The sequence below is a fragment of the Stegodyphus dumicola genome, chromosome 9 (genome assembly GCF_044657685.1).
Source record: "Stegodyphus dumicola isolate Sdum_Otavi_A_Nest chromosome 9, ASM4465768v1".
NCBI classification, from domain to species: domain Eukaryota; kingdom Metazoa; phylum Arthropoda; class Arachnida; order Araneae; family Eresidae; genus Stegodyphus; species Stegodyphus dumicola.
In genome coordinates this window covers 181,319,026-181,346,064 of record NC_140776.1, presented here as the reverse complement: position 1 = coordinate 181,346,064, position 27,039 = coordinate 181,319,026, and the positions used below count along the sequence as shown (strand labels likewise).

The window sequence follows — 27,039 nt, the reverse complement described above, 5'->3', positions numbered from 1 at the left end:
CGATATAATCCGTACCAAACTTTCACTTATACAGCCGTTGTTGCAACTCCAGTTTCATCAGCGTTGTAGATTCAAAATGCCACTAGCAGTAGCTTCGCAGAACCCACACCTGTGCAATTTGGAAGTCATAGTATCCACGCTCAGTTCTAGATGTTCTTTTGCAAAGGTTATACGTTTTAGGTAATGCTCACCGTTATACGTTACGCAATGCTCACCGTTATACGTTACGCAATGCTCACCGTTATACGTTACGCAATGCTCACCGTTATACGTTTTAGGTAACTAAATAAAAAACTTGTAGAGCATTAAGATTTTTGATTCTCGAGACGTGAAAAATGTGCATTACCCTCCCCGGGACTCGAATCTGGACCTCTGGATTACGCGCCGAGTTTGCTACCGTGACACCACGAAGGCGTACTGGAAGGAGGGTTAAATACAGTATAAACGCTTGTATAAATTTAATAAAGATTCTTATTTTATATTTCCCATTAAAACAATTGTACATATTATGCAACTGAACTTTTAACAAAACCTGAATATTAGCTAAATCTGTATGGCCCTGTACGACTAAATGTATCAATTTTCGACTGTTAGAAAGATCTAAAATCCGCATACATGAACTATTTTCTGTTCCCATTTTTGTCGTATACTATGAACAACCACAGCATGCTACGCTTCACATACGAAACCTCTATTCTTACGTAAATTAGTCATGTGATGAATTTGCATTTCGAGTTGTAAGAAGAGTCCTGTCGTGGAAGATAGAAATAGGAACCAGAAGATGCATCATTTCAGTTTTGAGAGGGAAGAACATTTTCATCTCATTTATTATGAAGAAAAAAGTGCATGCTTATTATGCAATTCAAATGTAGCGACTTCTAAAAACAAGGTCAGACAGGTCAGACATTTCATCAGTATTATGGTACCTGCCGAACGATCGCTACGATGCTCGCTGATTTACCTAATTTCTGAAATATGCCCTTAAAGGAGAAAAGGTTGCCTTTCTTTTGCAACACGCCTGATCTGTTGCATCCCCCGAAAGTGACGATATGGTACGGATTTACTGTCCAATTTATTCGAAAGCCGTACTTCTTAGGAAGTTTGGTTAACTTCGGCGGGTTCAACGACATACTCGATTACAGGACAATGCTATTAGAGATTGGTTTGGTTTATTTATTTAAATATAACAAAGCAATCGAAGGGTACCTGCCGAAGGGAAGCGATGCTTTCGTGGAGGACTTTCTAAGGGAAACTGGCTCATATACATGTTACGCATTGGGAAAATAACGAAAAACAACCATGCAGCCAGTTCTTTCCCCCCCGGACCGACCAACCAGAGTTCAGCGACTTTACCGCTCAGCCGTTGGTGGGTCGCTGTTAGAGAATGAAATGGTTTCGGTTGTGTAAGCAGATGATAAGGTATTTTCTCCTTTATTTCTGCATGCATTCGTGGTGTAACGATAGCACACTCGGCGCGTATTCCAGAGGTCCAGGCTCGAGTCCAGGCGAGGTCATTGTACATTTTTCACGTTTCCAGCATCAAAAACCCTAATTACTCTACAAGGTTTCTTTACTCACATATAGTTCTTATGCAAGATGAAGCTCCTTTGCACATTGCAAAATGGGTTATCAGGATTCTTTGCACATTTCAAAATGGGTTATCAGCATGTTCTTAAAAGACATTATTCAGAAAAAAGCGAGTACTTTCTTTATGTATAGCCAGTACTTTCCGGATTTCCAGAATTGAATGTACGTGGTTTTTGGCTTTGGCAGAATCTGAAACATCTGTTCAGGCGTGATACCGCAAGCATGTTACCAGATCTTAAACAGAGCATTTCACGACACATGCACGTAATTATACAAGCACATGCTTCGCTCGACTAGAGAAGTAGCTGATGACGACTGATTTTAACTTTTTCTTATCGGTAGAGGCCAAAATATGTTACTCTGAAACATCTGAAAGGTCCGAACGTTGGAATATTTGTTGGAATAAACTTCCTTACCCCCATACCTAGTAGAATGCTGCGGTATTAACAATAACCTACTTAAGTGCAGCGATTACTTCTCTCTTGGGGATCTTTGTGCTGTTTCACTCACTGTGTGCACTTTTTCGTTAGGACAGGCTTTCAAATGCGAGCATCAAGAGCTAAATGTAGACGCTAAACAAAGAGAAGGTTCATTTAAATAAGAAAGCTCCTTTTAGTCGCTTCAAAAGAATGATTGCGATGCCATTTAACCTATCAGCCAATCCAACCACCATACACTAACGGCCTAAGCCAATCAGCTATACACTAATGTGATGGTGAAAGGTAGCATGTAGAAAATGAACGCAGGCGTTCAGGTAACCTGCCGATATCTGAATGCACGGGCGTTTCGGGCGACTTCGCTGTAAAAGAATAAATTTTCATGTGTATGTTAAGCGCGGTCCCAAACTGGAGGCTTACGGGACTCATGCGACCTCCGAAGCAATTTCATGCGGCCCATGAATACATTTAATTATACATTTGTTCCAAATATGATGTTGCAAAGAATTGAAAATTTAATTGTTGGATGTTCGAATTTATTTTCATTACCATTAGAAACGAACATGAAAATGCACCAAACAAATTTATAAATGAATCTAATTAATTTATAGTGTGATATCAATCTTATTCAAAGATCTGAAGATAAGGATTTTATTAACTTTTTCCAAAAATAAGTAAGCTGAGTTATGATTATTTGCAGTAAGAATAATCACTTTGTTCGGAAATACATTTGTATATGAACGGCACTTTTGAACAGTTGAAAATTACAATAATAAGAAAAGAACCCGATTAACCGATGAACGCCTACAGTCTACGATAAAGATCACTTCTAGTAATTTCTCTTCAAGAAATTTAGAATTGAAACGCTATCGAATATCAAACAGTATTGAGAAATAAAAAAAAAAAGTTATTATTACTTACATACAAACATATATGTTTTTATTTATATGCGTGAAAGAAAGTTTAAGGAAAAAGAGAAAGAAACTAAGTTGCTGTTGTATATTCTCAAGTTTTATCCCGTTTGGAAAATTTTCTCTAAAAACTTAGTAAGTTTTCATAATTTTTTTTATTTTTAATTTCAAATTATATAATAATTAATATGAACATGTTAGAATGAAATGTGTTAGAATTAGTTGAAATAAATATCAAGTTTTATCCAGTTTGGAAAATTTTCTCTAAAAACTTAGTAAGTTTTCATAATTTTTTTTATTTTTAATTTCAAATTATATAATAATTAATATGAACATGTTAGAATGAAATGTGTTAGAATTAGTTGAAATAAATATCAAGTTTTATCCAGTTTGGAAAATTTTCTCTAAAAACTTAGAAAGTTTTCATATTTTTTGTTTATTTTTAGCCATCAATGAACCATCAATTCTTTGTTTTGGCGTGTCAAAAATTCCTTTGTTTGAGCCGATGTGTGAGAGCTCGCATTATCGCATGATGAAGAATGATTTGCCTCTTCTGCTTTCTTCGAATTTCACCGATGTCTTCTGACAAACAAATGGTCGTGTACCATTCAGAATTAACCGTCCTGCGTTCCTCTAACGCCACGGTCGCCACGTGAGCAGTAATACCGAAAAAACAGGCGACTATTTGCTTCGATGTGTTTCTTCCGCGAATAACTTTTCATACAGTAGACTGCTGTTTGTTTCGGGCTTATATGAATAGATCCATGATTCATCACCTGTGTAGATGTTACACACAGCCTTTGAGGCACCTTGAACGTATTTTTCGAACATTTCCTTGCACCAATCGTTATCAGCCGTCTTTTGAGCGTTTGTCATATTATGCGGGATCCAAAGAGAACAAATCATTTTTATGGCCATGTATATATCATTTTTATGGCCATGTACAATATCTTATTGGTGTTTGTCATACTAATGCCCAAAAAGATGCCTCATTCTCACGGTATGTCACGTGACGATCTTGCTTTATCAGTTCACTTACAGCATCGATATTTTCTGGCTCAACAACCGATTTTGGACGACCTTCACGGAATTTGCCCTGGAGTGAACGTCGACCACGACTGAATTCGTTGTACCACATTCGTTATAGCCACTGTTTTTTACAGTACTGTAGGATGGTGCTTTATCGCTGTATAAAGATTATACATACAGTTATTTTTTCAGTTATTGTAAACAACACAAAACACAATAAACGTTCTGAAGAAGTTAGGGTTAAAAATATCAAACTTTCGATTGGAATCGTCCGCGGTCACCTATCAGCATTTACGCTTGCCAAGGCCAAAAATATAAATAGCAACCTTCGTATTAAAAGAACGTTATTTCCAGTTTTTAAAAACTTATTGACAGTCATTTCTCTTTATAACAATTTCCAAACAATAATAGTAATTTAATAACAATAATAATAATTTTTTTCGCTTAATAACTTTTTCATTTACTTAACATTTCATTTCAAATAAAAATACTTCACAATCAATAATTTTTATTCAGTATGATTATTAATAATATATTCAGTATAACGTATTCTATATATAATGATATCTTTATTTATATATAAATATCTATCTAGCTATATATGAATATATATTTCGTTAAACACTTATTTTAGGCAGTATAACTTAGTCGAAAGCTTTCAGACTACAATTTCTCTTAGCCATTTTCAAACTGCTTTATTATATCTGCTGGAGATCAAACAACGGGAAGTGCTCTCTTTTGATCAAATTCACCATTTCTCATTTTCCATATTTTCCCATCCATATTTAGAATCCGAACGCTCTCACGAAATCGACTTCTTCGGATTGAAGTGAGCTCGAAAAGCTGATTATTTATATGGCGTTTCAAAAGCATTCATCTCCTAATTGAATTCTTGGGGAAAAAAAATAAGCTTCCAGCGCCGAAACGGAAATTGTTTAGGAATTGTCCATTAAAGATCGACTTCCGCGAAATCTTCTGATTTGAAAGCTTTTTCCGTAAAACTGCATTTGAAGGAAATGCAGCTTCGGTAAACCTTCCTTTGTTTACTCGCTTTCCGAAAAATGAATAATGAATGAAAACGCAATATATTTCAAAGGCAGCGTATGCGAGTTTCCTTTGTTTCATTTAAAACAGCATGAATATATTATTAGGTGGGAGAAGAAGAACTGAGATTCCGCATTTGCAAATGCTCTAGAATTGATCTTGATTAAACTGAAATTATCTACAACTATCGAAGGAAAATTGCATTGGGACTGTTTCTTCAAGTCTCAAACACACTGTGAATTTTTGACGATATAAAAGTTTAAAGCTTTTCAAGTGTTATGTTGTGTAAAGTTATGCTACAATGAATTTATAATGCGTGAGACGGAGACGTAAGATAATGAAATCCGTAATGTGGAATAGAAAACTAATAAAAAATAAATTCTACGACGCTTCCATTAGGGGGAAACAAATGTATAATGGGTTGAAATGATATATGGAATAGTGTGCCGCCAAATTCCATACCTCGTTTAAGAAAGAAAGATTATTATAATGGGTCGAAATGATGTATAAAATGGTGTGTTCCAAGCTCCTCAGCTCTACCAAGAGAGAAACATAATTATAATGGGTCGAAAGTATATATAAAATTTCGCACCGCTTCCAAAGAGATAAGCATAATTATAACGGGTCGAAATGATATACGGAATAGTGTGAGTCCAAATTCCTCGCATGCTTCAAAAGAGAAATGTAACTATAAGTGATCGAAATGATATATAAATGGTATGCCGCCAAATCTCGCACCTCTTTGAAAGAGAGAAACATAATGGATCGAAATGATATATGGAATAGTGTGCCGCCAAATTCCTCGCATGCTTCAAAAGAGAAATGTAACTATAATCGATCGAAATGATATATAAATGGTATGCCGCCAAATTCCGCCCCTCTTTGAAAGAGAGAAATATAATGGGTCGAAATGATATATGGAATAGTGTGCCGCCAAATTCCACATCTCTTTTAAAAGAGAAACGTTATAGTACAATTGGTCGAAGTGACGTATAAAATAGTGTGCCGCCAAATTTCGCACCTCTTTGAAAGAGAGAAATATAATGTGTCGAAATGATATATGGAATAGTATGCCGCCAAATTCCACATCTCTTTTAAAAGAGAAACGTTATAGTACAATTGGTCGAAGTGACGTATAAAATAGTGTGCCGCCAAATTTCGCACCTCTTTGAAAGAGAGAAATATAATGTGTCGAAATGATATATGGAATAGTATGCCGCCAAATTCCACATCTCTTTTAAAAGAGAAACGTTATAGTACAATTGGTCGAAGTGACGTATAAAATAGTGTGCGCCAAATTTCGCACCTCTTTGAAAGAGAGAAACATAATGGGTCGAAATGATATATGGAATAGTGTGCCGCCAAATTCCACATCTCTTTTAAAAGAGAAACGTTATAGTACAATTGGTCGAAGTGACGTATAAAATAGTGTGCCGCCAAATTTCGCACCTCTTTGAAAGAGAGAAATATAATGTGTCCAAATGACATACGGAATAGTGTGCCGCCAAATTCCACATCTCTTTTAAAAGAGAAACGTTATAGTACAATTGGTCGAAGTGACGTATAAAATAGTGTGCCGCCAAATTCCGCACCTCTTTGAAAGAGAGAAACATAATGGGTTGAAATGATATACGGAATAGTGTGCCGCCAAATTCCACATCTCTTTTAAGAGAGAAACGTTATAGTATAATTGGTCGAAGTGATGTATAAAATAGTGTGCCGCCAAATTTCGCACTTCTTCCAAAAGAGAAACATAGTAATAATGGTTCGAAATGATATATATATATCAAATGGTGTGCCGCCCAATTTTGCATTTCAAGGAGAGAAACATAATTATAATGTGTTGATATCTGAAATGGTGTGCCGCAAAATTTTGCACTTGTATGGCGCGAAGAATCTGCGAAATTCTATACCTCTAGCACGAGAGAAATAAAATTAAAATGTTTAGAAATTATATATAAGGCAATGTTCCGTATATATATTAGTATTTTTACCATTATATTTTTGCTACATATTGATATAAATATAAAAAATATTTTCTGGCCATAATATTTTTGATGCATAATGTTATGTAAAGTAGTATGCAGCGAAATTCTGTACGTTTACCGATAGAAATAAAAAAGGCATTAGAGAGAAATGATGTATAAAAAAGGTATGCAACGATATTCTGTACCATTTATACGAGAAAAGCAAAATTATAATGTGTTTAAAATTATGTACAAAGCAATACAGTTTGAAATTATTCACATCTTTCCTGAGAAGAGCGAGGGAATAATAGTTAGAAATGATATATAAATCGATATGCTGCTATGTCCTCTACTTCCTTTTTTTTCTCCAATGACGGGCCCTCATCTGACTTCGGCTTGGCCCCTACTAAGGCCAGAAGTGGTGGTCACTTTGTCATGAAATACCTATTAGGCGGGCCCCCTTTGCCCCCTATGACGGGATGAATAATTACAACCATGCTTTCTCCGGAATTCGAACCCGAGCCTTTTTGTATCGCAATTTTGAGCGGCTGTTCTCTATTGCTTTCCAGGGAAGAAACTATAAAAGGATATGAAAAATCTTCGATATTACAGCCTATCAAAAATACGTATATTCTCTGTCAACATTTCCTTTGCAATAAAGTCATATAAAAATCATCACTATGAATATAAAAACTGTGACAAGCATAAAATAAAGCAGTATTTACATAAAACCCACATAACACGATACATTGTTCAAGTTACTGCCTAATTTGCCAAGTTACCTATATGTCCCACGAAATTCTCCGCTTTTATCCCGACAGAATAAAATGCATAATGTGGTAATGGAACATGCTGCACAATGATGTGCCGGGAAATTTTATACCTCTGCCACGAAGGAATGAAACAGGTAATGGGGAAAGGAGAAACAACGTAAAATTGTGTGTGTGCTATAAGTTTTATACAGAGCAAAGAAGAAACAAGAGGAAGTGTAAAATAATGTCTTGTGAAATTTTGTACCTTTACAGGAAAAACAAAAGTATAATGGGTAGAAATAAAATGACCGATAGCAAAGTGCGAAAGAAAATAAATGTGTTAAGTTGGAGCAAAATAGTCTTCAACAAAATTCTGTAACTGCACTGTGAGACAAACAAAGCTATAACACTTAATAATGTACGAAGCAATGGGTAACAAAATTCTGTACCTCAATCATTATCCGGAGGTTTATTTCGGTGCAGAAAACAGGAAAATTCAACGATGGCTTGGGAGGAATTCGAATTCCATACTCTCGCCTGCTAAACGTATAAGTTATTTCTCCCGCCTTGTAGAGTCATTAGGTTAATTGGAAGCAGAAAAGATGAAAAATATGCAATCGCCTTCGCCGGGAATCGAACCACGGACCTCTGGAATACCGACCCAGCGTGCAGAACCACTACACCACGAAGGACGCTAGGGAAAAATACCTTATATACTCCCCTTTTTAATGGACGACTAGGGTTTTAGGGGATCTAGTCACCAAATCCTGGGTGTGGAGAATCATCATCCACAACCCTTCTAGTTCGGGCGCGACTTGTAGAGTCATTAGGAATTTTTAGAAGCAGAAAAGATGAAAAATTAACACCGCCTTCGTCGGGAATCGAACCACGGACCTCTGGAATACCGGCCCCAGCGTGCAGAACCGGTACACCACGAAGGACGCTAGAAAAGTGGGAGAAATACCTTATATCCTAGCGTGCCTTCGTGGTGTAGTGGTTCTGCACGCTGGGCCGGTATAGCAGAGGTCCTTGGTTCGATTCCTGGCGAAGGCGTTTGTTAATTTTTCATCTTTCCTGCTTCGAAAAAATACCTAATGTCTCTACAAACGAACGTGCTTCCAATTATATTTTGGTTTGGTTTGATTTATTCAAGAAAAAGGGATGCCTTGGTGAAGGACTTTCTAAAAGAAACTGTCTCGTATACAAGTTACGCATCTCTGTTACGCAAGTTACACTAACTCTGGCAACAAATATCCTAAAAATATCCATCGAGCCATGTTCGGAAAAGGTATGGACATAGCAAACGATCTCTCTCAAGCTGTCCCTCATCTTGCCCAAACGTCTATGGGCAGGAAGTAAATCTATATTGAACACCCTATGGTCTTGTTGCTTGTGGATTTTCATATCCCCAAATGTACCAACTATACACATTTACAGCCCCGTCTGTTGGTAAAAAAAGCTTCGTCCGTAGAATAAACTTAAATTGGAAAATCGGTCTATGCTGCTGCATCTAGTAAAAACTAAATTGCAGGTGCGAGTCTTCGAAGATACTTTCCTACTCGCTAAGATTGGAATAAATGATTCGCGTACTTGGGTTGCGGTCAGTTTCGCATAGGATTACTTATTACGTCATAGGTGAAGCGTCGTTCGGTCTGATTACTTCTAATATTCCTGTTGTTCACAATCATTGGTACAAACGCCCAAACGTTTGCTGATGTGGTATCCTTTGATTTGGACAACATGATAGATATAAACGCTATGCTGCACAACCATTTCCTTTCGCTTCTCCATAAATAAAATGCAGCTCTGTCGTCTTTGTATGAGTACATCGGCAACGTTCGCGTCTGTGCCGCGAAATCTTTCATAAAGTGAACAGAAGGGAAATGGATAACAACGATATAAAAGAATGAACTGCGAAATTCTGTGCTTCTTTCATGAGGTAAACAAAAAGAAAATGGGTAAAAAGGACATAAACAATGCAATGCGAAATACTGTACCTCATCTACGAAACGAATAAAAGCAAAATGGGTACATTTATAGGGCGGCTGAAAATTATCTGCAACAAACTAAAGGCAGATAGAGGGGGACCGAAATAAGCACATTTTGTAATAGAATGTGTGAGACGAAACAGCGCTTTGAGGTGCACACGGGGCTCCGCGTTCGTGTATTACCGTGCCTGGGTCTGGGTCATAATCCCGACAGCCGAAATCCCGACAAGCCAGAATCCCGACTGTCCAAAACCCCGACAGGGCCGAAATCCCGACAACCCAAAGTCCCGACACGGTCGAAATCCCGACAGGGTCAAAATCCCGACAAGACAGAATCCCGACAGGGTCAGAATCCCGAGTGTCCAGAATCCCGACTGTCCAAAATCCCGACAAGCTAATATCTAAATACAAACACTCAATTTAGCTTAATAAAATACAATTTTTAACTAACTATTACATATTACTAATTAAAAGTTTAAATCAAAAAAATCATGAAAATTATGTCATTACTTAAAATAATTTTAACAAATTGAAATGACCGTTAAAATTTGAAATGAAGATTTATAAAATTATTTTTATTAAGAAAAAGAAAACATCATTTACACATGCAAACGACATATTTACAGTGACACATTGTGAGCGATAGCACGAAGATATTCCATCATAGGTCGATTATCACGATCGTCCACAACAGTCATAATTCTCCTTTCTCTATCATCATCTACCTTCCTACGTTTTGGTTGTTGTTCTCCGCGAAGAATGCATTCAATTTGGTATTCCACATGCTCCTGTTCTTTTTGAAATCCTTCTATGATGTTATAAACGCTAACATGTCCATCTAATTAAGGTCTCCCATCTTCTGTACCAATCCTCGACAGCATTTTGAGTGCGCGGAGCATTTATAGTTGCCTTTTCTAGATCACTAATGATTCTAGATGGCCTCAGTTCAATATTATTTTCTTCAGCGAAATCTATTAAATCTTGGAATAATCTTTTGTAATTTTCTTCAGATTTGCTAGTCATCAAAGCATATACTAGTTGCAGCTGTGGAAGTATGTTAAGGGGTCATTAGGCCTTATTGGGATTTCGCCCGTGTCGGTATTTTGACCCTGTTGGGATATTATATTGGACAATCGGGATTTCGACCCTGTCGGGATTTTGGCTTGTCGGGATTTCGACCCTGTCGGGATTTTGGTTTGTCGGGATTTCGACCCTGTCGGGATTTTCGCTTGTCGGAATCCCGTCTGTCGGGATTCTGGCTTGTCGGGATTTCGGCTGTCGGGATTATGTCCGGATACCACCGTGCCTTACCATTCTAAATTCGCACGGGGAAAGACTACCAATCACCCAACAGCGCCCTACCTCAATATTGTATTCTAGGCTTTATTTATCGTAATAGTTACTTTGAATATTGTTTTGATTATGATATTCCATTCTTCAATTTTTATATTATTTTAATTAAATTCTTTTAAATTATATTAACGTTTATAGCATTACAAATCTTACAGTATTTTAAGCATAGTATTACGAGTTATATAATATTACTGGTTGCATTGTGATATTGTTTATAACACGTACCAAATATCTGATTTATGTAGTAAGTGTGTAACAAGCCTTTTTACTAAACCGCACTGGCATTTCTAATATATCTTGTCTTATTACTACTGGTAACACTTTTATATAACTTATATTTTTCATCTATTTTCCTTTTATTCCATTTTGCTGATTTTAGTGTTATGTAATACTATAATAGTAATAGTTCTGTAGTGCATACTATTGTATAGTTTTCTATTATTATTCTCAGTTTTTATTATTATTCTTATGTGTCTCGCACCAACCACCCAACAACAATTGTTATCTCTCTTTTGTGTGAACCAACTATGTATTATGTTGAGCCTTTGTTTGGCCATATATTTATTGCATTTTAGTTCAATAAATGCTGGCAACCTGGGCGGCTGGTGAGCACATGTTTCTGAGGGCTCTTTTGGTCTGTTGGACTGCCACCCGGATGGTCCAGTCGCTGGGTTTCGGCGCTGGGTGCGAGGCGCTTGTGTGGCCCATTCGGCTGTAGATAGAGGTGGACGTGTTGCATATGCCAATTAACCATTATGGTAAAAGGTTAGTGCACACGTGTCCCGTCAACTATCAACTATATCATCACAACGTTCCATTTTCGCATACGCATTCCATTACAAAATGTGTTTATTTTCGGTCTTCTCAATCTGCCGGTAGTCTTTTGACAAATAATTTTGAATCAACTTATATGAAATAGTACATATAAAATAGTTAAGTTCTATACATCAAGATTATTTTCCACTCGAAAAATAAATGTATAGGAAGAAGTATAAACTAGTGCGTCGAAACGGAAACGATGTTTAATGAGCAAATAAAAGGAAATCCAAAGTAGTATGCCGCAAGCTAGTGTGCTGCAATTTATCGGCTTAAAATAAAGAATAATCCTCTCTTAAAAGAGATTTTATCTCATAAATGTTTACCGCTTCAAGAGGACTTTAAATAAAATCGCTCTCAGAGTTAAAAGTATGTTCTCTGCCGCCAGTATATAGAGAACTAGAATTTACCGATGCTGTTTGTTATTATTGGTACTAGACATCAAAAGCAGCAGTATTTTAAAAAGAAGTTGAAAATTTAGCTTTTTAGATTTTTATTTGAAGTAATTAAGTGTCAAGGAAGTTCAAAAAAGGAACAGGCGTCTCTCCCCCCCCCCCAATCTTTTCTGAAGTTTCTCGAAAGTTTTTTTGACGAGAGTCAAGAAGGAAGGACGTTTAACAAAAAGATTCAAGAGAGTTTTTTTTTTTATTATTTTTTAATGTGTTCGGACATTTCAGAAAGTTTAATGGACGTTTTATTTTTGTCCTTAAAAAGGAATTTTCCTTAAAAAATTTACATTTGGGAGACAACCGTTTTTGACGATCGCTTCCGGCTAATTTTGCGTTGCGCAAAATTTCTGTTCTGGACAAAAAAAGCCAAACGATTCTGTGGCCGAATTACAGAATCTACGACGTCAAAAACATTTTTATTAATTACAGTAATCTTAAATGTATTTTAAATTACGGTATTTAATAAACTAAATTTACATTAATTTATTAAATACCGTAATTTAAATTATAAAAAATCTGATGTGTACACCACGACTTCCTTGTACGGAATATTAAATTATACACATTTTTTCTTGCATTTTATTTAAACTTATTAGATTGAATTAAACCTACATCGCCGACAGCGCATAAACCACAATAGAATAAATGCATTCTATAAAATTCACTTTGTTTACCATAGCGACACTCTGGCGCTAGGTTTACTTAACAGTATTATATTTCCTTCATATTATAACTCAGAACGCACAAAATGTATATCATTTAAAGAATTATCTAATCGTTGCCACATGTTATATTCAAATACTATAATAAATCTAGAACTATGTATAAAAGAAATTAAGCAAACAAAACAAAAAAGAAACAGTTTTTCACAGACGATTGAGTATTTCTCATTTAATTAATTCAGTTCTCACTTCGCGAGAAGGCAAAAATACATAAAAACTCAAAATATCTATATTAAAAATTACGAAACGCTTATTTCCTCGAAAAAATTCCAGAAAGAATTAAGCATGATTTAATTGGCAATAATAAATGAATGCGTTATCTTTGTTGTTGCGAAGCTGAGTTTCTCTAGATTGGCAACAAATCCATTAAAAACAGGCTTAGCGGCAATTAAACAACTTTAAAATTGCTGATAATTCTAAACTTATTGCACACAGATTTACTAAAGGCATAAAATCCTTAACCGGAAGATAGAAACAACATAATTCAATCATTTTTAAAGCAAAAAATGTACAATTTACAAACATATAAGAGTAAGGAAACTGAGATCACTGAGCCAGGTAATAGAGTGGATATATATAAATATATTTATATACGTTTGGTGCGGCCGATTGCAACCAAAATACGAGGTGCACATCTACATGTTTTAGCAGTTCTATATACAAAATTTCAACGTTCTAAGGTTACTCGTTTTTGAGTTATGCGAGATACGTACGTACGTACATACGTTCGTACTGACGCCACAAAAAATTCTCTTCAAAATTAATTTTAAAGCAGTTTTATAATTTTTTTGAAGGAAAAGAGTATTTTATTCTGTCCTTACGTACAGATATCACGCAAAAACATCGTTAAATTGCTTTCGAAAGCGGTAAAAATGGATATTTTCGTTTAAATATTCTGCCTGAAACTTTTCGCTACTTCGTACAAGGAAGTAAAAACCACCGTCTTTATGTCTTTCAAGAGACCTCTCAAAAGAGTTTCAGTTTAGGTGTGGTGTATTTGATTACGACAAAGCACAGGAGGGCTATCTGCTTAAGGGGAGGAATGCCTTCGTGGAGGACTTTCTAAGGGAAACTGGTTCATATACACTTTACACATGGAGAAAACCATAAAAAATCCCATGTGGCTAGCCAGTTAGCAGGGATTTGACCAACTTCAGCTATGCATCATCCGTTAAATTTTAATGACATATAAATGAGGGAAAATATGTCATTGAAATTTATCTATAATCTAACCAATATAAATATCTTCGGTAGAATTTTAATTTTAACGCTTTTATACAAATTTAACTTATATATCTTAGTTTGCAAAAAAAGGCTATCAAACACTATTTACTTGTCTTTTTAAAGAACTGCCAAAAAAGACGTATAATTGAAATTTCAACTTCCGGATGCCATATATGTATTTTAATACTATTAGTATACTTCTCATTTGATACAAATTTTATTTTATCGTCCTGCGTTTAGTTAGTTAAAATATAAAGTGAAGCACCATTTAAAAACGTCTTTAAAACCGCTCGAAAAATGTTGTATAAATAACGAAGACATTATGATGTTGGGAGGTCCCAACTTGTCAGCAACAGTAGTAGTGACTGTTATGAACTGGAAATTACACAAACTCTTAAGAAGGGATTAACTCCCTTTTTATTTCACTTTAGAAATCACAGTTGCATTCACTGGACGCTCACAAACTACGCCGACCCGGCGGTTGAACAAAATAGACAAAAATGCAACTAAAAATAAATGACAGGATGAATAAACAACGAAGTCACTACCTACGAGGCTCTATAATCGTAACTAACTTAACCGCGTTCTAAGATATAGCTGAGATTCAGCAAACTTTCTGATTAAGAATTTGAAAGATTCAACGAACTGTCGATTAGGCACACAGGCCGAAACGCGCGGTTCTTAAACTTTCTACCAAGCAACCTTCACGCTCGTGATTCAAGAAGCACACTTACAATCTTGCTTCCCTTCTATTTAAACTCAATTACTTCTGCTAAAAATTTAAATACTCTGCGCGTTCTTCTAAAATTTACATACTCTGGCATTGGCAATTCCAGGGGAAAGTAAAGGCTTGAAAGGAAAGATAGCTTAAAATAAATGTTAGTTAAAATAAATATAAACCCTACAACATAAAATGGAAAATTCAGTTTAAGAGTGAATGTGATATATTTATTTTATCCATAGAACTTCAATGCTATTACTATTATTACTAATTTTTACGTATTTTATTTCTTCGCCTTCATTTGCTTTTATATAGACTTAATTATTCTCCTCAAAAATTTTAATGTTACTACTATAGTACTGCTTTTATACAAACTTAATTTTATGATCCTACATTTAGTTGATGAGCCATTTTCTTAAATTGAGCTTTTAGAATCAACCACTGGCTTCATAAATGGCATATCTGTTTCAGGCTTCTGTGTTCTCCATTGCCCTAAAGACCATCATCTCCGTGTCTACAGGCTTTCTGCTGGCCCTTGTCCTCACCTACCATGCACTCGAGGTACAGGTCAGTCCCCATTTCAACTTTTCTCACTTCCGTAGTCACTAATAATGTCTATTTCTTGAACATCCTAAAGAATCTGCGTCGTAAATGCCAATGCAACTGAAAAATGAACAAGAAGGTCATAATTTGTTATTGGAAATATTTTAAGGGTAGGGTTAAATGTTGCAACTACGTTACTCCGTATTCTGGCAGCACTCCATCAAAATTATGCTAGTAAATTTTACGAATGTACGTATAACTTTGAATATATACGAGTGTGGTGTTTTTCCTCGTTAATTTCACGAAGATTATACAAATCAAAAGAACTGTCGATCTTTTAAAGTGCTTTTTCACGTTACATTGAGAAAAGTAATACAAATCCCAAAGTACTTTAAAACTTATGACTTTATGGCATTTTTCGTTCGTTATTTTAAATAACGTTACATTACATCGCCCAACACTGTCAAATCTCGACTTATGAATTAGCGGTGACCAACCACCATAACGCTAACGGGCTTAATGTTATTCTTATGTTAGAAATGTTTTTTTTTTTTTTTCAAAAATATTCGACTTTTATGTTACGTTACGCTACTGTGTTATATTACCTAGTGTCCTTGGTAAGTATCGCTACTGAACAGAACATTACTTTTCCCACATATACATAAATACCAATGCAGAGGTTTACCAGTGAAGAAAGCTTGGACATTACGTTACGTTATGTCCAGCTTGGCATGGACTGTTACGTTACGTTACGTCGCTGTGGAAATATTAAATAATGTCCTTGGCAAGTAGTGCTACTGAACATGTAGAGACTAAGGATTTTTTGAAAGCATGAGAGATGAAAAATGATCCATGCTCTCGCCGGGACTCGAACCACGAGCCTCTCGAATACGCGTCTAGCGTGCTGACCACTGCACAACGAAGGCATGCTAGGAAGGCGGGAGAAATTCCTTATATACTTCCCCTTTTAAAGGACGACTGAAATTTAGGGATCCAGTTGCCATAACCTGGTGGTGAAGAATCACCATTCACCTCCTTTTAGTTCGGGCGCTACTGTAGAGACATTAGGAATTTTTTGAAAGCAGGAGAGATGAAAAATGACCCATGCTCTCGCCGGGACTCGAACCTCTGACCTCTCGAATACACGTCGAGCGTGCTGACTAGTACACTACGAAGGCATGCTAGGAGGCTGGGAGAAATTCCTTATAAACAGAACATTATTTTTCTCACATAGAGATAAATCTCAATCCATAGGTTACCAGCGACGAATGCTTTGATAGTAACCACTATCCTTAATAGGCTTAATTTTATTTTTAAATTCGAAATGCCCTTAGCGAAGTCTTTTTAAAATATCTAGACCAGATGTTCTGAACCGGTGGTATGCAGAGTATTTTTAACTATTAAATTTTAAAATGAAAACCCCAACATCCTGATTGGTTTTTTTCTCTAACACTCGTAAATTTATGCGATCTGAGCTTTGTTCAAGAGTGGTGGTGGTGGTATTAGTGCTTTGTAGTGCTGGTACTAAAGGTTTTCAATCTTTGTTTAGATAGTACGCGTTAGTCAAAAGGTTCAGAACCGCTGATCTAGAGTATTGCGTTATTTTACACTATCGTGAGTGAAACTCCCTCGACCTAAGGTCTCGTATCCCCTTGGCCGAGAGCTTACACCACTTATGAGGTCGCTCAAGGGCAGGAGAGAAGATGCTAAAAAAAGAGAATGGTAAAGAAGGCCATAACCTCATAATAAAAATTAAATATATACATGATATATAAAAATGGAAATAGTGGCAAAAATTAAATATATACATGATATATCATTTACTCACCCTGGCAAGTGAATCTTTTAGGGAAAATGCGGGAATCCTTTCTAAATCGACCTCGAAGTTTCCTTGTGATTTTGGTCTTCTAATTGTGCTAGAAAAGGAATGTTCAATACTAGGTAAATCTCTCTACAAGGGCATCTGCAGAAAAGCTTCCAAAAATTTCATCAATTAAATTTCATTTCACTATTTAATTTAAAGAGTTTATAAGGTGCTACTTTGGTAGACTGTTGCACGGATTTTGGCGATTTACGTTGGCGCAATTGTTGGCGCGATTTTTAAAATCGTCAGCCATCTTGAAAAACGCTGTTTTTACGCATAGTAAAGTATTCGAAACTTAAAAAAAAATAAATACCGTTAAAAGTAATGGATTAATTTTTTGTAGAAAATGTCGTTTTTTAAGATGGCAGGCAAGTGTAAATAAATACATTTACTATGAGTATAAAATACTAAAGTAAGGCTATTATTACTTTCATATAGCAAAAAAGAGAATAAAAACACCGCTATAAAAACATTGTGCCAACGTTTAATTAGATTAAAATATTACTGAAATTGAATATCGAATTAAAAACCATCCTACCAACATTTAAAAGAATTTAAATAAAATACGTTATATAAAATATAATTAACATTAAAACATATGTGACAATAATTATCTCAACAATTTTTGAAAATAGTGTATTAATTTTTTAACAAAAATTGAAGTATACAATTATAAAATAAAAGAAAAATATGTACTTACATTTTTTTGAGTAAATTTAACCTCTTGTTTATTGATAAGTACCACAAAAAATCGAAATCATAACTGAATCGGCTCTTTTAACCATCTTCATCTGCTATCCAAATATTGATATCCAAAATCCCTTCATTGAAGAAGCAATTAGCGAGGTTTCCTCCAAAAATTTAAAATAAATTTCCTCTGACGCTATTAACTATTTATAAATAAATCTTTGATTAGGAAAGACAGATTGGCCAAAATAAGGTCTCAAAGGGCAATTGTTTTATTCCAATACCAATAATTCTTCGTAATTACCAATAACAACATTCTTCGAAACGGAGATATCCATTCCATTTGAAATCTGAAGAATTCGAAGAGATGAATAATAAAATTTTAAAATGGCGCGGTAATGCACAAATATTCAGTCACCAATCAGGGAGCTGATTACATCACGCATAGAATTAAAATTATTTAAATAATCATTCATAATAAAATCATTTTTAAAACAAATGCAAAATTAAATTGTATTTTAATATTTAACAGCCATAAATAATGTTTAAAACATTAGATTAAATTTATAGATATTAATAAAACCAATTATTTTTAAATTAAGGTGACGTCATGGATTACATCATCCACAACGTAAAATTATATTAAATATTATAAACAACAAAATTTTTATTTCAAATAAAAATGTAAAATTAAATTGATTTTTAATATTTTGAAGCCATAAATAATATTTAAAACACGGAAGTTATGCATAATAAAACGCATTATTTTTTTTAATAAAATGACAACAAAGTATCGGTTACCATAAATAACTTATCCAGCAATGGGTTTACCATAAGTTGTATTACTCGCCAAAAGGAAAATCGCCAAAATCCGTGCAACCTACTACTAAAGTAGCACCGTTTATAAATATGTGCAGCATAACATTGAATCAATACAACGCTTACATCAATAAAAAAAAAAAAAACACATTTTCACTCGATTCCGAGGAGGTGATAAGTGTCCCATTGTCCTTCCTTGCGGATGCATACATCCAAGTATACTAAATATCATTAGGGAAAGTTAGAGTATTAATTTTTCATACAAATTTATACGCTGAATACTTGTTTAATAAATTGTGTTATTTCAAAACAATAAAAACATTTCTTATTAATTTAAATCTTTATATTATTTTTATTACAGAGAGGATATAATTTAAAAGGTATTTAATTTATAATACTCAACTGATCGTTTTTAGGAACATACGCAGCGCTACTATAAATAATAAAGATATTTTAATGACATACATTACGTATATGATACTGAATCGTTTGGAACTGAGTAAACGTACCACTACATTATTCTTATCTGTATGCTACTTATCTTATTCAGCGTCTGCTACATTATTCTTATCATTCACCTATGCATTCATCTCCAGTCATTATTATACAGAATAATGTCTGGTTCGTAGTTGTCCTCATTTAAATACGATCCATTCTCTTTAGAAAGTCCACCACGAAGCCATCGAGCCTTAGGCAAATAGGCCTCATATACTTTCCTACAATCAAATAACCTAAACTACCTTTAAGGTTTCAGGAGTTAAGCAGTGCGGAACACTACAGTATGAATTGTATACGTTACTAATTAAAAAGCTTATTTTAAATTGTATTATTATATGCATTATTATAAATGAAATAAAATCTTAAATCAGTTAAGAAGCATGTTTATTGTTTTTAAACTACTCATATATTAAGCAATACAATTAAAACTTGAACTATAAATTAAAAAATTAAATATAATTTAAACTAATCTTATTAACCTTCTTAGCTCTACGGACGACATAATATGTTTGCTGTGAGCTTTAAAAGTCTAAGATGCTTGTTAAAAGTAACAAGAGAAAAATAATCTAAATATATATGTATTGTAGTTTATAATTGAAAACTTAACAAACTTAAATCACCATTTCTTTTAGAGGATCTGGAACTGCAATAAATTATGAGGAATCATCGCGTTCAATAATAGTGGAAGAATTATCTAATCGTTGCCATATGTTCTATTCAAATACTATAATAAAGCTAGAACTATGTATAAAAGAAATTAAGCAAACAAAACAAAAAAAGAAACAGTTTTTTTCACAGACGATTCAGTATTTCTTATTCAATTAATTCAGTTCTTACTTCCCGACAACGTAAAAATACATATAAACTCAAAATATCTATAATTAAAATTATGAAGTAAATCTGAAACACTTATTTCCTCGAATAAATTCCAGAATGGATTAAACATGATTTATTTCGCAATAATAAAAGAAAGCGTTACCTTTGTTGTTGCGAAGCTTAGTTTCTCTAGATTGGCAATAAATCCACTATTTTGCCAAGTTTAAAATGTAAACAAACATGTCCGCCATCGCAAAACTTTTAGGCTTAGCTGCACTTAAACAACTTTTAACTTTTTGATAACTCAACAAATATTGCATGCAAATTTACTAAAGGTGTTAAAAGCCTTAACCGGAAGATAAGAACCACATAATTCAATCATTTTTAAAGCAAAAAATGCACAATTTACAAACATATAAACACTGAGCCGGGTAACAGAGAGGATATATATATAAATATATTTATATACGTTTGGTGCGGCCGATTGCAACCAAAATACGAGGTGCACATCTACATGTTATAGCAGTCTTATATACAAAATTTCAACGTTCTGAGGCTACTCGTTTTGAGTTATGCGAGATACGTATGCACAGACGCCACGAAAAATTCTCTTCAGAATTCATTTTAAATCAGTTTCATAATTTTTTGGGGGAAAAGAGACCTTTATTCTGTCCTTACTTGCGGATGTCACGCAAAAACATCTTTAAATTGCATTGGATAGCGGTCAAAATTGGTATTTTCGTTGAAATATGATGCCCGAAATTTTTCGCGGTTACAATACTTCCTTTTTACTTCGTATAAGGAAGTAAAAACATTCGCATATAAATTCCCCTAACAGATATCTACTGACAAGAATAAATAAATGTAAAGATTTCGTTAGAGAAATCGTTTCGTTTTCTTTCATGACTGTTTATTAAATGAAGTGATGTGCTAATTCGTTTTAAAATGTTAAAATCTAGGAACCTTCAGTGATAACACTTTTGATTAAAGAGGTCTTGATCTCAGGAAAACAAAACAACGTTTGGATCACATTTACAGTGTCTCACAAAAGTGATGAGACACTTGTGCTTTACAAAAGGAAACTGCAATAAAATAAATTAAAAAACATGTAAAATTTTTATACTTAAATTTAGTAACAATTATTACATAACATACATTTTCTCAAAATATTAAAATATTTATTTAATAAAAATACACTTGTTTAGAACGGAGCAAAAAATGGCTCATATAAGTGATGGGACACTTACTTTTCCATCAAATATTTATCTAAAAATTTTACTTTTTACAAGGTTTTAATATTTTGTTGGATTTCCTTTTACTTTTCAAATATGATTTAATCTTCTTGGGATGGATTCGACTAATTTTTTTCTGGAGTGATTTTACCTCATTCTTCTTGAAGCACCGATTTCAATTGTTGTTTTGAAGAAATGGTGTGTTTGCGAATTCTTGATTCCTATTCTTGCCAAATATTCTGTATGGGATTTAAGTCTGGAGATTGTGGTGGTGTTTTTATTATTTCAGGTCAGTTACACAGCAGCCAGAGTCTAACGTTCAAAGCAGTGTGCTTGGTAGTTCCTGGTGGAATTTAAAATCGTTATGAAGGTTCAATTTTCGTGCTGAAGATTTCAAATTTTGATTTAAAATGTCATTATACTTGTACGGATCCATTATACTGTCAATAAAAACAAGATTACCAACTCCAGCGGACGACATACACCCCAATACCATAACTCCTCCTCCACCATGTTTTACTGTTGGCACCAAGTTCTGTTTGCGAAATTCTTCCCTGGGTTTTTTCCACACCACAAGATTCTACCGTCAGAACCAAATATATTAAATTTACTCTCATCAGTAAATATAACTTCATTCCAGTAATCAGAATTCTTATTTTTATGTTGGATTTTGCGAAAGCCAGTCTGAGTTTTCTATTCTTTTCACTTACGAAGAATTTTTTCCTGGCTGCTCTACCGTGATATCCAGTAGATCGAATTACTCTTCGAATAGTCTCAGAATTAACAATTACTCCATACAATGCTTGTAAATCAGCAGAAACTTTAGGAGCACTCATTCTTGGATTTTTTTTTAATATTTCGAACGATAATTCGCTTTATTCCATTGGATAGCTTTGATGGTCGGCCAGGTCTTCTTTTATCCTGAATTATATGATTCTTTTTATATCGTTTAATGATATTGAAAACTGTTGAATGACTCATGTTAACTGTTTCAGCAGTTTCTCTAATAGATTTTTCACGTTCAATATGCAAATTAATAACTAATTTTCGAATTTTAGGCAAAGTTTCTTTTCGTTTAGCATTCATGGCTGCACAGAGCTAAAAACACAAAAATTCCAAAACAAACTGGAGAGAAAGACTGCAGACGATTTTATAAATTATTGCTAATTGCTTTTGAGTAAAAATAAAAACTAAAAAGAAATATTTTTATTGTAGTACGTAGTAGTATCTAATGGTGTCCCATCACTTATGTGAGCCATTTTTTGCTCCGTTCTAAACAATTGTATTTTTATTAAATTATTATTTTAATATTTTGAGAAAATGTATGTTATGTAATAATTGTTACTAAACTTAAGTATGAAACTCACCCACAAAAATTTTTATATGTTTTTTTAATTAATTTTATTACAGTTTCCTTTTGTAAAGCATAAGTGTCCCATCACTTTTGTGAGACACTGTATGTTGATTCGTCTTTTGGTTTTGTTTTATTCTACAGTGAAAGAATGGTTAAAACAATTTTGCTTGGACTGAAAATGCTTAAAAAATTATTTTTGTAAAGATGGAGCACTGACATCGAAAATACGACCAGCACTGACATCGGAAAATACGGTTCTTATCCAGAACAAAATGCTAATTCATAAGAGATTAAAAACAAAGCAGATAGCAGCAAGATTTTATATGTTTAAAGGAATTGTTTTGCATTTCCTATTTAAATGTCTTTTCATGAGCAAAATTGCAAGACAGACCTTTCAGATATTCAAAAACAATAAAGTGTTGTTTGATGTCAAAAATTGTTGAAGTCTTATAGTGAAAATTAGAGAAATTTCCTACAGTGGATCCTATTTCATTGTGAAACAGTTGTCCTTTTTGAAGAGAGAATCAATGGAGGGAGGAAAACCGGATGCAGAATCATTAAGAAAAAAAGCAAAGATGCAACAATTTTAAGGTGTTTCTCCCGCCTTCTTAGCGAGCCTTCGTGGTGTAGTGGTCTGCACGCTCAACTCGTAATTGAGAGATCCGCGGTTCGATTCCCGGCGAAGGCGTTGCATATTTTTCATCTTTCCTGCTTCCAAAAAATACTACACAATCAATAAGAAAAATAAAAGCCAACGTTTTTGGGATTGTCAAAGAATTCTCCTGATAAAAATTAATTAAAGAAATCCATCCATTAATGGGGAATATTATTCAAACTTTTAAATGAATCCCATAATGAAATAAAAAAAGATAAGGCAAGGAATGCTGATAAGAAGTTCATATTCTACATGATAGCATTGCTGTGCATTCAACTATCGTTGTTAAAAAGCAATAAAGCAATATGGTTTATAAGGTATTTTCTCCTTCCTTTCTGCTTGCCTTCGTAGTGTAACGGGTAGTACACTAGGTGCGTATTCGAGAAGCAAATGTTCGATTCCCGGCGAGAACATTGCTCCTTTTTCATTTTTCCTACTTCAAAAAATCTTAATGACTCTACAGTGGCACGTGAACTATAAAAGGTGGTGGATGATGATTCTTCACTGCCAGGATTTGGCGACTGAGTCCCTTAATCCCCAGTCGCCCTTTAAAAGGGGAGTATTTAAGGCATTTTCCTTTCCTTTCTACATGCTGTCTCTACAGGTTTAAGCAGACGGACCACTTTCCTTAAGTTTTGGTCTGAAAATTCAGATTTAACATCAAGTGATTATCATCCAAATTAAAATCTGACTTTCCAGGAAAGAGATTTAACAGTGATGATGATGTGAAAAGAGCAGTTTTGGAACATTTTTAGGACCAGCCTTAAAACTACTTTTCTAGGGGCATAAAATTTTCTAATTAAACAATGTTGTTGTTGTTACCAATGCCACTTGTCTGGCAGTCGTTATCGGCGTTCCCCAGGCAAGGACTTCCCCTAGGCACATGTTGTTGGCAAGAGTCTTGAACGCCATACAAGTGACTACCCGACTTTAGCTCAGTTCCTTTACCACTTCACTCAGTATCTAACTCGTTTCACTTCACTCAGTATCTAACAGGACATGGTCCCTTCATGACTTACCTGAATCGCTTCAGACGACGCGAAAACGAGCATTGCTCATGCGGGATGGTAGGAGATCCGGACCACTATCTGTTCGCTTGCAGAGAGACCTCTAAATATCATCTTAGGCAACCAGTAGCAAACCACATCCATGCATGGGCCGAAGCTACTTCAAAAAATCGCAATGCATTGAAACGCATATGCGATTGTATAAACATTGCATGCAAGATCTCAGACAGGCTGGAGCAATTCTCAGCCACCATCCTCGTCACCAGCACAGCCCCTGTATGCTCTGTACCTTTAGTGCACTAATTTTATCTTAAGTTAGTTTATTCGGCTTTTCTTATTCCCTGTATATATTTATCTCCTTGAACTGTAAACCTTGAATTATGAACCTCGGACTATGTATTTTTCCTTATTTTATGTATTGTTTCCACTGTTTTGCGTTTTTTTTATTTTATGTATTGTTTTACTTTCTAGTATTTTACTTCTTATTACTTTTAGTATTTGTAACCACCTATCCATTACGCTGTAAATATGTAACTGGAATTGTTCTTCCCGCCCGCAATGCACCCTTCTTCCATCATGCACTATCGTCTTCGTCCAGCATTTGTTTGCACTGCCCCCAGCAGTCGACTTGAGCACAATATGTGTTTATAAGTGTGTCTTTTGTTCAAGTTATTTCCGTCCGCGGGGCTACCTGGCCGATATGCTAACTACCCAGTGGACCGGCTGCCTCGCTGTCGGTGGAAAGAAAGAAAGAAAGTTCCTTTACCAATTTTGAGAAAGAGCACTCGGGGGGGATGGGTCCAAGGGCTTCAACCCGTCTTCCCCTGCCACAAACCTCTAGACAGAACTTTCGGCTCGCCGTATATTTAGAGTGCCTCCATGCCACATAGACAATATACATTTACAAGCATCCATGCCACCTCTGGGATTCGAATCCGGACCCTTTGGTACGGTAATCAGAGTCGCTAACTACTAGTCCAGTTAGGTGGGTCATTAAAAGATATGAAAAGTATATCGAAGTACAAGGAGATTACACAAAAATGAAGTATGAAACTTTTCTGTCCTTTTTAGAAGTATATCAGGCTGGAAAGTTTCAGATCTACCTACGCATCGTAATTATGCATACACTAATTACTGAAGGCTGCCATCCAGAATCAAAAATAAATACCGGCAAAAGTCAGAAAGTCATGAAAATTAGCACAGCTAAAATGCGGATAGATTCCGAGAGATTTTGCTGGTAGCAATGTCATAATCTCTCTTCTTATTCGTTCTCTCACTATTTAAAAGCCTCCTAGTTTACAATTTTGGAAGAGCTTACGGAAGAAGCAGAAGTACAGAACAGATTAGAAAACAAAAAAAAAAAATGTGTTAAAATAAACCAAGGAATATTAAAGCTCTTACGTCATTTCGAACGGCAGTACTTTCAAATGGGCTACTTTTCAGTCTCCAAAGTAGTTTAAATATGTTATATCTCGTGCAACGGCAGCACTAAGGACTGTGATAAAAGTAAGTGAGTATGGATAATGAAAGGGATAGTAATGCAAGATCCCATTCCAAAAATTTCGAAAAGCCTCCTCTAAAATGTTTCTAACTCCAAAATTTGCGACTTCCTACCACCATCCATTAAAAGACGTAAAGTATTCGAGAAGATTAAACATGAGAGAAAACTGCGTCTTAGGATCGGAACGATGCGGGAAGTTACGGATAAAACTATTTTCCGCTACTTCTGACGGCTGCTATAAATAGGCTATAAATATTATTGATTGTATGATAGTGACAGCAGTAATCAATCTCAATCAGCGAAAAGAAACTTTTGCTCTAAATGAAACATTTTCCCGGAAAGTCTCAAAAGAGACGATACGAAGTATCAAGACGTAATAAAAGTGTTAGAAAACAAAAGATTCAAATTCAGTACCCATTAAAATCTCGTTAAGAAACCATTACTTTCTTCGTTTTCATAGACAGTTTAGTGCCAGTTAACTGAGATAACACCAGAAACAACATCGACGGTAAAATCAGAATCACTATTAATTGCACAGCAATTAAAAAGCATAATAAAAAGAAATAACCCATATTATAATTATCAGAAAAATATTATTAACCATTTACCTAAGCCCACCAGCGGCCGAGCGGTAAAAGCAGCTGAATACGGATAGTTTGGCCCGGGGTTTGAGTTCCGGCGAACGGGCTAGCTGAATGGGCGTTTTTGTGTTTTGTCCATGCGTAACATGTATAAGAGCCAGTTTCCCTTAAAAAGACCTCCACGGAGCATACCTCCCTTTCCGTGTGGTGCCAAAGGGCGGAGCACGTAATAAGCAGGAAAAAAAAACATTTACCTGTATTTTCAAGTGACTGAATGTGGAAAATAATTCGATTCGGTTTTAGGTATATTAAATTAGTACTGTACCCAAAAGTAACATACTCTAAACAACCAAAGCAAACACATCATTAGGAATGAAGACACTGAGCTATAAATCTTACTAAAGAAAAATGACGAAAGAATGCGCTGGCGAGAAACAGTCTGCATTCCCATTTGACTCCATTAAATCGGAAGGTATGTTAAA

General features: G+C 34.9%; 2 protein-coding genes and 1 non-coding gene across 5 annotated transcripts in view; 2 read left to right on the top strand and 1 right to left on the bottom strand.

The window, feature by feature from the left end:
* Positions 1–17,387, bottom strand: part of spz6 (Spaetzle domain-containing protein 6) — a 196,582-nt gene extending 179,195 nt beyond the window's left edge. Inside the window, exon 1 of the mRNA XM_085824423.1 lies at positions 17,372–17,387. The gene's annotated coding sequence lies outside the window, so the exon portion shown is untranslated. The remainder of the gene's footprint in view (positions 1–17,371) is intronic.
* LOC118200650 (small conductance calcium-activated potassium channel protein-like) overlaps positions 1–27,039 on the top strand; it is a 159,549-nt gene that overhangs the window by 84,396 nt on the left and 48,114 nt on the right. The window contains exon 2 of one of the 3 annotated variants that reach the window (XM_085824425.1): positions 15,472–15,561. The exons of 1 other annotated variant lie outside the window; for it this stretch is intronic. In XM_085824425.1, the coding sequence (XP_085680551.1) occupies positions 15,472–15,561 (90 nt within the window). Of the gene's footprint in view, positions 1–15,471; positions 15,568–27,039 lie in introns of all 3 variants that reach the window. One more of the 3 variants, XM_085824424.1, reaches the window with a different exon arrangement.
* Positions 23,429–23,501, top strand: TRNAT-CGU (transfer RNA threonine (anticodon CGU)). The gene has a single exon. It is a non-coding gene; the product is annotated as a tRNA-Thr (tRNA).